The 13,876-nt window shown below is 41.0% G+C and overlaps 1 protein-coding gene across 2 annotated transcripts in view; it reads right to left on the bottom strand.

Moving 5' to 3' along the window:
* The window catches only part of WWC2 (WW and C2 domain containing 2), a 170,795-nt gene extending 157,238 nt beyond the window's left edge, over positions 1–13,557 (bottom strand). For both annotated transcript variants that reach the window (XM_020803006.3, XM_073001419.2), the window contains exon 1: positions 13,199–13,557. In XM_020803006.3, the coding sequence (XP_020658665.2) occupies positions 13,199–13,329 (131 nt within the window). In that variant the 5' untranslated portion in view covers positions 13,330–13,557. The remainder of the gene's footprint in view (positions 1–13,198) is intronic.
* Positions 13,558–13,876: the final 319 nt, after the last annotated feature.

Below are 13,876 nucleotides of genomic sequence, written 5' to 3'. Positions count from 1 at the left end.
ACAGAATTATCGAATAATGGAAGGAGTCTATAAGGCCATTGAGTCCAACCCCCCTGCTCAATGCAGGAATCCAAATCAAAGTATATCTGACAGATAGTAGTCGAATTTTTTTTTTCTTGAATGCTTCCTGTGTTAGAGCTCTTGCCACCTCTTGAGGTAATTGGTTCCATTGTCATACTGCTCTAACAGGATGTTTTTCCTGATAGCCTGATCCAATTATGATGTGTCCTGAACTCTGGGATGATCGAGAACAAATCCTGCCCCTCCTTTGTATAACAATCTTTCAAGTATTTGAAAAGAGCTGTCATATCTCCCCTCAGTCTTATCTTGCAGCTAAACATGCCCAGTTCTTTCAGTCCTTCCTCATAGGATTTGATTTCCAGTCCACTGATCATCCTTGTTATCCTCCTGTTAATATGTTCCAGTTTGTCAGCATTCTTCTTTAACTATTAAATTTTACAAACCTGGTGGGATCTGGGTCAGGGTATTCCACCAGCTCCTTAGCTTCTGAATCTATTGTTACACCCCCTCCTAGGCTCCTGGGACATTCCAGAAGCTGTTAATATCACATTAAGGTCAAATTAACCATGGAGAACTAGTTAGCATGTCTAAATCCATTTCTGAGTGTATACCATACTGTGATTAAGGGTCTGAATACATCAGAAAAATAGAGCGCAATAACGCAAGTAAACCAGGCTCTGTTACGAGTCTAGATTTTTAGCAGGGTCACACAAAGAGGAAAGATCAAAGTTGAGATACAAGATTAAAATGTACCTATCCTCTTCAGGAATTCACAATCACATCAGTAGCAGAAACCTGACGGTACCAATGTTGGTGGAGGCAAAATTAGTGAAGGATAGCTCTGGCAAAGCAGTAATTGAAGATGTAACTGGCAGAAATTGCTGTGTCAGCTCATCCCACCCACCCTCCTTTCCTTGATAAACTTTAGTTGTGATGCATTACGATCCTGGGTATGGTGTAATTCTCTTAATCACAACTCTACTGGGAGTGGCTTTTAGACACTATGAGTTGGCATATTATGGGCTGGTGCCACATATTCAGAATTGGGGTACGGACGGACTTCATGCACTGTTGGACTATAGCAAATATTGAGTTCAGGTTATAACCACATTGTTGTCTTCTGCTATTGAAAAATAAGAGAAGTTTGCTCTCATAAATAAAGGCTAGTTAGAAGATTTCTGCCCAATTTAGAACTGCTTCTCTGTTGCCATCATCAAGTATAACCCATACACTACTCTGGCTACTGAAGTTTCAGAATACAGTATTTATTTGTTGTTTATGAAAATTGTCAGTGGTTTTAAAAGAAAAGGCTGCATTAGACAGTTTATAAACAGAATTATGTGCAGTTCCTTGGCTCCACTGTTATTATCACCACACCATCCTATTCTGCAACAGCAGTAGACCAGTGGTCCCCAACCTTGGGCCTCCAGATGTTCTTGGACTACAACTCCCAGAAGCTTTCACCACCACTTCTGCTGGCCAGGATTTCTGGGAGTTGAAGTCCAAGAACATCTGGAGGCTCAAGGTTGAGGACCACTGCAGTAGACAATATCAGGTCAGGCTCAACTAATCTAGCACTTCCATACTGTCTCTGAGGTCTCTGAGCTGTGGATCTCATTCTGGGTATTTGGGGTGTTGCTGATGGTTGTTTCCATGCATTTCTTGAATACAAGATGTACAACAATTATGTGTCTGACAGAACTGACACAGTAGCTCTCCCTTTATTGCTAACAAACTCTCTATGTTAGAGATTATAGTTAACTTTCAACCTGACAAGAACCCTTGTTTTATTGATGGCCAATGCATGCCTTGTCAAAGTTATATAGCCACTAATCTATATGACTCATGACTCATGTAGGTGATTCTGGAGTGGAAGGATCAGCCACCAGAGTGCTGTTGCTGCAACCTTTTCCTCAGGGATGCTCCCTCCATGTCCCCACATTTTATTTATGCTGATGATCTTGCACTAGCTGCTGAAATGGACATTTCAGACAGTGGAACATCTCTTAACATATACATTAGAAGAACCTGGTACATATTATCATAGAAACAATCTTAAACCCAACCCTGTTCAATATGAGAAATACGCAGGCAGCTTTCAGACTTTAGGCTACTTGGAAGGAGCCAACTAAAATCATGGTTTTGCTCCAAATACCTAGCTGTTACCAAACAGGTAGACATAGTATTCAATGAAAGCTGTAGAAATGTTACTGGATGCTGAAGCATCATTACTGGATGCCTGAAGCCAACCCTATTGATAAAATAAATTATCTTGTAGGTACTGCATTCAGTGACATACAGAGAGAGGTAGCAGCTAATATGGAAAGACTGAAAACGTTTATATCAAATGCACATCCACTCTTCAGCTACCATCCCACTCTTCCCAGGCTAAAAACAAAGTTCTTTCTTTCCTCAGAAATCTGTGAATCCTGAGGAAAGAGCAGAGAATGTCAGGTGTATAATGTGGAAAGACCAACCCATCTCTTAAAATGGATGGAATTCCAGAAAAGTCAACCCCAGTCACACAGAGAACTGGGTTACTTGAAGGTCACTTAATAGGTTACAGGTGGGAGTTGGCACAACTAAGGTGAACATAAGAAAATGGGGCTTTTGCAATGACAGTTTTTTTGTGAGCGCAAAGAACAGGCAACATCACACCTGTGGCAATGTACTCTATGCCCCTCAGTATGTACTATGGAAGATCTGATACTAGATGCTTTAAATCCTCTTGATGCTGCCAGAGATTATGATAACATTCTCTGTTCACATGTTTTCTACCACATGCATTATAATCATATTCTCTGTTTCAATGCAAAAAGCTGACACTATCACATGCAATCTGGATAGGAAAATATAAATGTAAACAAGGGACCCATGATCATTTTAGAACTATGGGCACACTCCGAATTTTGGCAAAGTGTTGTGTCACCACAAAATTGTTGTAATGAGGTATATGACCACTCACACCTTGCAAAATACTTCTAAGTAAAGTGAATTGCTGAGAGAGAAAGACAAATAACTTGCCCAAGAACCTAACTAAGTACAAGGCAAAAGGATTTTCTGAGATGCTTAACACACACAAAAAGCCTTTTTATAACGTCGGATGCTAAAGTTAGAGGGGGTTATTTATTTATTTATTTTGGAAGATGGAAGATTATAACCAACTTTGTAGATTCTACTGATTCCAATGGGCCCATTCTAGTTGCAAATTACTTCAGCTCAGTGGCTTAAACATCTGGCTGCAAAGCCAAAGGTTGGGTGTTCTCCACCATGGCTCCTTGACAAGGGCTGGACTCAGTGATCCATAGGGTCCCTTCCAGCTCTGCAGTTCAAAGCTACTGTTATTATAAGTCAGTCGGTCACTGTGGAAAGTAATGTAATACTAATGGAGAAATAGAATTTCTACTTCAAAGAACAGCTTGGACAGGGATAGAAACCAGCACCAATAGTTATATAATAAACTGTAATTAGAAAATTGAATTAGGTACAGTGGTGCCTCGCTTAATGAGGATAATCCGTTTCAGCGAAATCGCTGTAGAACGAAATTCTCATGAAACGAAATAAAAAAGCCCATTGAAACACACTGAAAACCCTTCATTGTGTTCCAATGGGCTGAAAACTCACCATCCAACAAAGGTCCTCCATAGGGGCGGCCGTTTTCGCTGCCTGTAAAGCGAGGAATCCATCCTAGAAAACAGTGGGGGGCCATTTTGTACACCTGGTGGCCATTTTGAAACCCACCGATCAGCTGTTTTTAGACTGTCGTAATGCGAAAATCGGTTCCCGAGGCAGGGAACCGATCATCGTGAAGCAGATTTTTCCCATTTAAACCGTCGTTCTACACATCTTAAACTGTATCGTAGTTCAAATGATTTTCCACATATGTCAGTCCATATGTAACTCCTGTTAGAGAATACTGGAGGGGTGCCACTGAACAAAAATTAGTAGAAATATCTAGGTGTAGACATGCAACCATTGTTAAAGTTGATGGAACCAGTAGTGTCCCCTACAAAAGGAGGGACAGTTCTTACAGACAAATTTAGATTACATAGTAAACGTAGAACTAGCAGCTTCCTTCATTCCTGAATGAATTTTTAATACAGGGCTTCACAATGGTAAATTGGATGAGCAACGGTCAAGTCTTTGATGAACAGAAATCATTCTATGTTCCACAACTGTGAAACACTCTCATTTGTGCCCTAGGATACTGTGATATTAAGAAATAAAGAACACTGTCTTAGAAAGCAGCAAGCATCTTTGAATCTACACTGTCATAAAAGTTCAGTTCTCAAAAAGTGGCCAAACTTTGAGAAAGTTCATACAGACTCATATAATGTAAACTGCAGTAAATCCATTAATGTATTATACACAATTGTATATACGTACAATTGTCAGTTCATTAAGAGCTTTAGAAAATTAAACTATGCAATAGTTATTTCAATAATTATTCAACAGGTTAAGAACAGTGGAAGAAAGCTAAGTAATAGCTTGCTGAGGCTTCATTAAAGGCATGAGGTCAAGTATTATGGTATAGCTGCTTCCCAATGACTCTTCTTTGCAGCCTAAACCTCAACATCAGATATTTCTAGCAGGGAAGGAGAGGCTTTAAGACATATTATCCTGCATAGCACAAGATATTATCATATATGTATGCATGTGTGTGACACAGAGCATGAACATGCAGGGGTGAGTGAACACAAATTAACCTATGTCGAACCAGTCCTGAAGAAAACTGAACTAAAATCCTTGCTTAGTCCAACTAGATGAGCAATTCTGAGCCACTCACTATCTCTTGACAATCATCATGGGATTAAAAAAAATGAAAATGAAATATTTTAGTAACAGCTACACAAATGTTCAGTACTTTCTTCTTGCCAGAAAAAAAGACAAACAAAAAGAACAGAAGTATAGTTTCAAAGAATAAATAAAATCTAACTTTCAAGAAAAAAACCTTTGTAACTTTAACAAATCCTTCATATAAACTGTAACTAGTTAAAACTGCTACAACAGTAAATTACAGAATCCTAACCAGAAAGGTTAAGGATACTTAATTAAGGTTAAATACTTAATTTCTTTTTGTTGTGCCTCATAAACTCTTTAATCATCTGAATACTATTTGAGGAATCTTCTACAAAATATGTCAGATGATTATTAATCTCCATAGCATTCCTTTGTTCACTTTTAACAGCCGTGGCTGTACTAATGGATTATCCTTTACACAGCAGAAGGGGAAGAAGTTCTTCCTCAGCATTACAGTTTAATCTACGTACAAAGGAAGCCAACAATTATACCTGTAATATCTTTGTTCTTCTCAATTTTGTTGTTTAATCGTTTAGTCGTGTCTGACTCTTTGTGACCCCATGGACCAGAGCACGCCAGGTCCTCCTGTCTTCCACTGCCTCCCGGAGTTTGGTCAAATTCATGTTGGTAGCGTCGATAACACTGTTGAACCATCTCGTCTTCCATCGTCCCCTTCTTCTCTTGCCCTCACACTTTCCCAACATCAGGGGCTTTTCCAGGGATTCCTTCTCAATACACCACTATAAAAAGGCAACTGCACTGAAGAGACTCAGACTAGCCATTTAAGTATATTATTAACCGTGAATCTGTTTACATCAACAGGAATACCTGTGGATAATTTTTTTTTTGTTCTTAAATCATTTCTTCTCAAGCTTTTTTATGATGGGAAAGTTTTCAAGGTTAGGTTAGCCATGCACCTTTGTTATATCAAATCTTGCAACCTGTAAATTGCTAAGTTCTTCCAGTTGCAAAAAACAGGTATCGAAAGCTAAATCAAGATAAAGAAAGTGTTCACAATTATTTTAGAACTCTTTTCTAAATTTCAAACTATAGTCTCTGGAATGACTTAAATTATGTCATAGGTGATGATGGGTTATTTCAGAATCACTGTATCATCTAAGTAAGCCCCAAATTGGGATGAGGTACACAAGCAGAGAACATGAATGCTCATGCATCCCTAAAAAATAGTTTAAGCTGTACATATCTAATATTCATACAGCAGCAGCAGTGTTCCAAAATAAGTCAACACTTCAAGTCACCTCAAGCTGGCTTAAATGTTTGCATAAATTATACAAATTCCTATTTTTCATTTTCCCAATTTAATTTGCTTGCCACAGCGAAGGACAAAGAACCGCATGTGATACTATAGTTCCATTCCTCAAGACCAGAGATCTCCACCTCAGTCTGAAATCCTCACTAGAAAATCCCACCAGTGTTCAGATGCTCACGAAATATTGATCAATACTTAAGGAATAGAAATAGCAGCAACACATTATGATTTTTTTTTACTAAAACGACATGATTTACAGTGTAGCACTATGCCAGATTTTTAATCACATAAGTATATATATAATTCTCTATGTGAATTGTTGTCGTTGTTGTTGTTTAGTTGTGTCCAACTCTTCGTGACCCCAGGGACCAGAGCACGCCAGGCCCTCCTAGCTTCCACTGCCTCCCAGAGTTGGGTCAAATTCATGTTGGTAGCTTCAATGACATGTCTAACCATCTCGTCTTCTGTCATCCCCATCTCCGCTTGCCGTCACACTTTCTAACATTAAGGTCTTTTCCAAGGAGTCTTCTCTTCTCATGAGATGGCCAAAGTACTGGAGCCTCAGCTTCAGGATCTGTCCTTCCAGTGAGCACTCAGGGTTAATTAGTATGTGAATTAGCCTAGCCCTAATGAATATATACAATACACAATAGTTCCATTTTAACAGTGATGGATCGCTACTACTTAATGGCATATTTGTTTTCAACAAGGAAGTTTCATACCATAACTATCTCAAGTGAAAAACAGAACACTCCCTCTTCAGGATTGCATTCCATGGCTGGCACTAGTTATAAAAATACTTCACTCTTTTTCTTCAAACATAAGTGAAGTCTATTACAAACAGCACTCTGCACTGCAAGAAGTATGAAAGAAGCAAACTGACAATTAATTAAGCCAAGAATGAACAATGTTCAGACAAAAATCTCACTATCCCCTAAAGATCAGAAGGAGCCAGATATCCGAAAAAACTGAAGTTTTAATTAACTCTCAAAGTCATACACAGAATTTGAAAAAAAAGCGATATAGTACATCCTAAAGATGTGTAGTCCAGTATCCACAATGAATGCCCTGTTGCTTTGACAGAATTTACTACCAAACTGATTCATGTAGGAGCGCAGCTTTAAAGGCCATGGGTCAGTTAACAGCCTCTTGTGAATTCTGTTATTGATCTCATCATTTTTATTGCCAATTTTGACTCCTGATTTTCCTTCAGAACCATGAAAGTAGCTTCATGGACATTCCAGCTAAAAGCCAGCATTTCTGATAAATGTTCTGGAATACTGTACTGCACATTGCCACACTGGTTGTGGTCCATTGTTTTTATTATACCAGGAATAAGTGAATAGTATGGGACAACATGCAGACATTTTGTATCAGGTATAAGCTGACATCATCTTTGCAGAATCTACTATACCTTTGATCAGATGTCTGACAGCAAGCACGTGGAACCAGGTGCAAAATAGCATTGAAGGGGGAATGAAAGTCCAAACCTGATGGAAAACAATGTCTCAGACGGCAGAACCAAGTACTAAGTGTATCCCATGCGTTATGCACTGGGATAACTGTGCATACAAATTTGAATCTATGGATGGCCTAATTTTGGATTAGAGATGATAGCTTTTGTATCTGAGAAGCAGATGCATTTGCCAATTCACTTCAAGTACAAGACTTTGCCAATGACTTTTCCTGTGGCCACAGTTTACTTATATTTGCCAGTCAAAATCAGTAGGCACCCTGAAATTGTCCACTTTAGATTATGTATAAATCTGACCAGAGGATGGCATATCATCAATGTAATCACCATATGGGGTGATTACATTGGGATGTGGTGGCATTGTGGGCTAAACCGCAGAAGCCTGTGCTGCAGGGTCAGAAGACCAGCAGTCGTAAGATCGAATCCACGCAACGGAGTGAGCTCCCGTTGCTTGTCCCAGCTCCCGCCAACCTAGCGGTTCGAAAGCATGCAAATGCAAGTAGATAAATAGGGACCACCTCGGTGGGAAGGTAACAGCGTTCCGTGTCTAAGTCACACTGGCCATGTGACCACGGAAGATTGTCTCCGGACAACCGCTGGCTCTGTGGCTTGGAAACGGGGATGAGCACCGCCCCCTAGAGTCAAACACGACTGGACAAAAATTGTCAAGGGGAACCTTTACCTTTACCTTTAATCACCATATTACATGATTGTCTTTCCATTTTGACAACAATCACAAATTCCAAGTGAATAATTGTAATCCATGAAAAGTACACATTGAAATAAATGTGTCTTTAGGGTGCTACAAGGTCTTCTTCATAGCTTTCTCTCTCTCTCTCTCTCACACACACACACACACACACACACACACACACACAGAGAGAGAGAGAGAGAGAGAGAGAGAGAGACAGACAGAGAGAGAGAGAGAGTGCAATGTATCCTATTTTAAGTTGACTTGAAAATTAACCCTGAAATTTCAGAAAAAACATCTTCAAACCAGGACTCTAATACAACACCTTCAGAGGGAAGCTTCAAAAGACTGTTTCTGTATCTGTGAACCATACAAGCACTGGTTCTTGTATTTGCTTCATTACCAGTAGATACGAGGATCCTCTCATCATATTTGCATATCGCAGAAAATAGGTAATGTTTGTACTTATATAAAATATGCACAGGGAATACTGTCTTGGCACAGACTAAAGCAAACCTGAAGCTACTGATTTCACATGGACTGTGTCCATGGACTACATGCAGCTTTCTCTCACCGAAATGGTAGCTTGAGTGGAAGTGCCTTCAAATGTGACTTCCGGAATAAGTCCAGGACAGTTATCTTCAGATTGGCTTCCAAGCCTGGCTCTACCATCAGGCAAAGAGAGACAGCTATCTTAAGCAGCCGATTCTGAGTGTTGTGAAAGTGCAGCAAATTGTTACAGTTTTTACTGCCATGGATGAAAAAGGTTTGTGACATTCTCTGTCCTAGGTGCCAAAGTAACTAGACTAGTTTTGAACATTATGCTGATGTATCTTGTTTAGAGGGGGTGCCAGGCAGAAAAATATCATGGGCTCTTCTGGCTCCTGTATAGGAACTATGAATGGCAGTTCATCCCCACAACCCCCCTCTTCTTACTGAAGGCTGAAGCAGAATTCTAGATTATTAGGTTATGCCTACGTCTTTAGATCGTTCTCTTTTTTCATGGGAAGCATTTAGCCAAGTAATCTACTAGCTGTAGCTTAAAATAATACAGTATTAACATTCCACCTACTGATTGTGTGAACTAGGCCCAAGACACTCGTACATACAATGAGTGTATTTCAATTTTGTGCAACAGGATTTCCCTTTTCTCTCCTCTTCTATGCAATCCTCTGGGACAAATGTGAAAGACAGTCAAGTATTGCTGGAGCAGGGGGGCCTCCATTCTGTTTGCAGTGTCTGTTCTGCAGGAACATGCAACACAGTTTGATGCAGTTCTGTGGGGACATGAGGGGGGAGGTAAAATAATGTTCTGTATCACTATAGTTATCAGGCAGTAAACCTCACTGGACACAACAGAAACTACTTCCAAGTAATCACATATCATATTCCATAGTCTTTAGAATCTTGCAGCCTTAAAACAAGGAATAATAATATCACAGTAAGATAAAAATAATTAAATTTTGTAGAACTGCCTGCATCAGAACCAGGAGCAGCTGAATTGACTGTGGACACTATTGAAAGTCCTGATATTAGAAAGGTATGAAGTTCCCTCACACAAATCACTGGACACCTAACCCACTATCCAAGAGTGGGAAAACTCTCCAAGCCTCAAAAGGATATGCAACATTATCTCAGCCTATATACGATCCCAAACCCAGATTTTCCAGCTGATTAGGAAGGTGCAAGGTTTGGCTGGTGGGAACGGTGCTTCTCCAACCCAGACATTTTTCCCTTTAGACAAACGCATTTCAAGTTTTGAAATGAATGAAGTGTCTAAATTTTTTTTTTAAGTTAGGTACTTTGCAGAGAAACAATTACATACCTCTCAAATTCATATCTCACCCACCCCCAGCACTCTTCATCATCTTGCCAAATGTGTGACATAGTCAAAGCATTCTTTACCAAACTCCATACTGTGTACAAAGTCTTGCCCACACATCTTCATTTTGAATACACATATTTCCCAGACCTGCCTGGAGAGGCCAATGACTGAATGTATGATCAAGTACTGAGCTGTAGGCCTCCCCCAAAGAAGGGCTGGGGCTAAGCATTTCTCTGGTAATGTCTAATGTGGCCATGAGACAAAGGTTCTTCTCAACGGTGCTACCCAGACCTTTTAAAACGTCATTATTGTGCTGTTATGTTTGCTTTCCATATGTTCTTGTGGCAGAACAGCAGTCAATATGATCAAGCCATAGAACTACATTCTGAATCACTTTTACATGGGAATAAATTATAATGAAATAACTAGAACTAAAGCTACAATCACAAACAAACCTCTGTGTAAGACCCATGAAAGGCAGTGCTACTTATTTCTAAATAAATACGCACAGAACTGTTGCAACTGCATGGCTGTTACCCTATGCACATTCGGGGGGAGTAGGCCACAAACGGAATTCACTAAAATTCAATCACAAGTAAATCTACATAGAATCAAGCCATAGTATTCTTCTTTACAAGGTGGATCATGCACTGCATGATATCAAGAATCAAATCCTGGATGGAGATTAACTTCAAATAGCAGGCATTGCATAGCCTAACTTTTCCCCTTTGTGCACATAATTCTGTCTCATAGCTGAGACTCACACATTAGTTATGGATTATCTCAAGTACCAAGTGCAACATACTCCTTTCTGTTTGTTTTGTAACAGTGAGTAAAGAGATTGACAAGCATTAACAGAGTTACTCTAAACACTGTTTCCTGCACTATTAAACAAAGACTTCATTACCTCTTGTAAAAGAAAATACAGTCAAGCTCAGAAGTGAGTACAGTATAAGTCTTCTCCTACTTCATAAATTAAGAAATTAATGAGAACTGAAAGCCAGTAGCTATTGCAAATTTCACATGATGAAAGAGACAAACTACAGCTCATTTTCTTAGTACACTGGGAGGAAACTTGTTTTGAAGTTATATCTGCAACTTTGGTTAGTAGAAGAAGAAAAATGTGGACGAACATTAGCTACATTTTGAGATGAAAAACATAGCAAATCCATGTTATTTAACAATACAACAAAAATACAATATTTGACAGTGATCTGGATACACACTGTCAGGATGTGCTAATGTATAATTTATTTCATGAAACAACACATGACTAAGTTATTTGTAAACATAATTTAAAATGTCTAAGCAACTGAAAACAATTTAATTTTCATAATAGTGCCATTTTAAGTAAAATGCCAAACATATGCAAGATGTTACCCACTCCTATGAAGTCCATCACTTTATTAACATTTACATTCTGGGTGAGGGGAAGAAATATCAAATGAGGAAAGTATGTTAACAATTTAAATAGAATTACACTGCAGTAGCATGGCTAGCCCTGAAACAGGTCTGACACTTTCCACGTGGCATGTCAAAACTTTTGAGTGTGGCAGCACCATAGCTCTGACACTAGCAGGAGACATGGCAGCTACTCTTTCTTCTCTCCATCAGGAAATACTAGCCAAGAACTTTATGAATAATTTAACACAGTTGTGCCATAAATTTCTAATGCCTCTTATTAGAGATAACTGGCTTCCATTGGGCTTAATAAAGATGAACAACACTGAAGTCCAAAAAGTAAAGAAAAGAGAACTATATAATCTTTATCCAAACAAACAAAAAAGAGAAGTCTGTATTAGGCAAACTGTTTTTCATTAACTATAGAGATAAAAGATCAGGTTGCCAATGTCAGAGAAACAACTCAAACAGAAATGCAGGTGTCCTCCAAAACAGTAATTAGCTAAGCGAATCTTCCTAAAACTGATGAAAGCTTTCCCATTACTATTTTCAAGATTTATTGGTGAGGTCTAAAAGGGTTAGAAAAGTAAGTAGCATCCCACAATTTGAAGTGGGAGGGAAAGAAGAAAACAGTTGAGGCCTATTTCTTTTAAAAATAATGAGGCCTCTTAAGACTTCCCTCAGGTTCCTCCACTAAGGACTGCACTTTGGAGATGGGAGGTATAGAGAAAGGAATACAGTTGCTTGTTGGTTTTCATAATCCAAGATTTCAGAAGAAAGAATCATGCAACCTACTAAATCTTCCAAAAACAAACACTCTCCTCTGTTGGGTTTTGGCCCTTCCTTCGCTCAACTTGGCTCACTCCTGAGAAAGACGGTTGGAAAAATGTTTTGTTGTGGCCCATGCGGGGAATGCAATCTAGCCTTCACCTTTCGAAAGGCCAGTCTCAGAACCTCTTGAACTTCCAGCTGCTTTTTCTTTTTCTTTCTTTCTTTTTTTCTTTCTTTCTTTTTTTACTGGGTTGATTTTGAAAAGAGAAACGCAAACCTCCTACAATGATACTGAAAAGCTACAAAGGTCCACTAGAACTGGGACGCTGGTTGGGGTTTGTTTTAAAGGAAAAGTCATCTGGGAAAATTATTATAAAGTTGTGAGCAGAGGGTTGCTTTGAAAGGGAACTCCAGCTGATTTGAGTCCTTAAGGCAAGAGACGATGGGGGTGGCGGGCCTTCCAAGCCCCACTGCCAGGGCGAGATGAATGTCCCGGGGGGTGGGAGAGCGTTCTTGTCTCCGTCACAACAAACATACACTACATGCCCCAGAGTTTTCGCCTCGCCCATTTGCACCCTTCCAGCTTGGAGAATCACTTTCACTCTCTTGTCTCCAGCGCACACCCCTCGCCACAAAACACACGCCGAAAACGGCACAAACGCCTATCTCCACTAGCCGCGCTGCCTTTCACGGCAATCCCGGGAGCCTCCTCTCTTTCTTCCCCCCCGCCCCACCTTTTTATTCCTGGCAGATTATTATATAACTATATGGGGCTCTTCCCTTAACGCCCCCAGGGGCGGAGGTGGGGCGGCCAGAGAGGCGCAAAGAAACTCCTGTTGAACTTCGGGCAACAAGTGTGGCCGACTCCACGGGTCTCCCTCCCCCCCCACATGATCGGGTCCCGTCCCCCCAACACACCCACACCCTTTTCGGTCTTCGACCCACCTGTCTCTAGGGTCGATCCAGCTGGTCTGCTTGGTGTTGTGGTCGATGTAGAAGACTTTCCCATCGTAATCCCTCGCCTCCTCCCAGCCATCGGGCAAGGGGAGCTGCCCGTTCCCCACTTTTCTAGGCATGGTCGAGCGCGGGGGGCGTCAGTTCCATAGGGGACGGAAAACGAGGACGAAAAGAGGAAAGCGGGAAAGAAAGACGGAGCCCCCTCCCCACACGCGCGCTCCTTTCCTAGGAGCCTTGGCCGGGTGGAGGCGGCAAAATCCCCCAGTCCGCCAGGCTAACTCGCCGGAATTTCAGTCCACCATATCTGAATTGGGGCCTTCGCCTTCCGCCCCTCTTCTGCGGCCACAGCAGGTCAGGGGGTCCAGGCTAACGCGAGGCGCTGCTTAGGTTGGGGGTCCGAGGCTGGTGGCGGGCTGGAGTTTGGGGCGAGCGGGGGGGGGGGAGAGAGAGAGACACGGCTCAGCCCCGAACGGCGGCGGCGGCAGCCACTCATTAGCATGAGATTAGCATCCATCTCATCTGCATGCACATTCCTCGCTGGTACATTCCTGAGAGTTAACCCTGCCTCTGCCGGCTCTGCTGCGGCTGCTGTTGTCAGAAAGGAAGAGTGAAAAGAGCCGTCACAAGCGTCGGGGAATGCGCCCCGTTACGTGGGAGGCCAGGAGA

Source organism: Pogona vitticeps, chromosome 5 (assembly GCF_051106095.1).
Source record: "Pogona vitticeps strain Pit_001003342236 chromosome 5, PviZW2.1, whole genome shotgun sequence".
NCBI lineage: Eukaryota > Metazoa > Chordata > Lepidosauria > Squamata > Agamidae > Pogona > Pogona vitticeps.
Note: the sequence above shows the minus strand (reverse complement) of the source record. Positions and strands in the feature narration are given on the sequence as shown.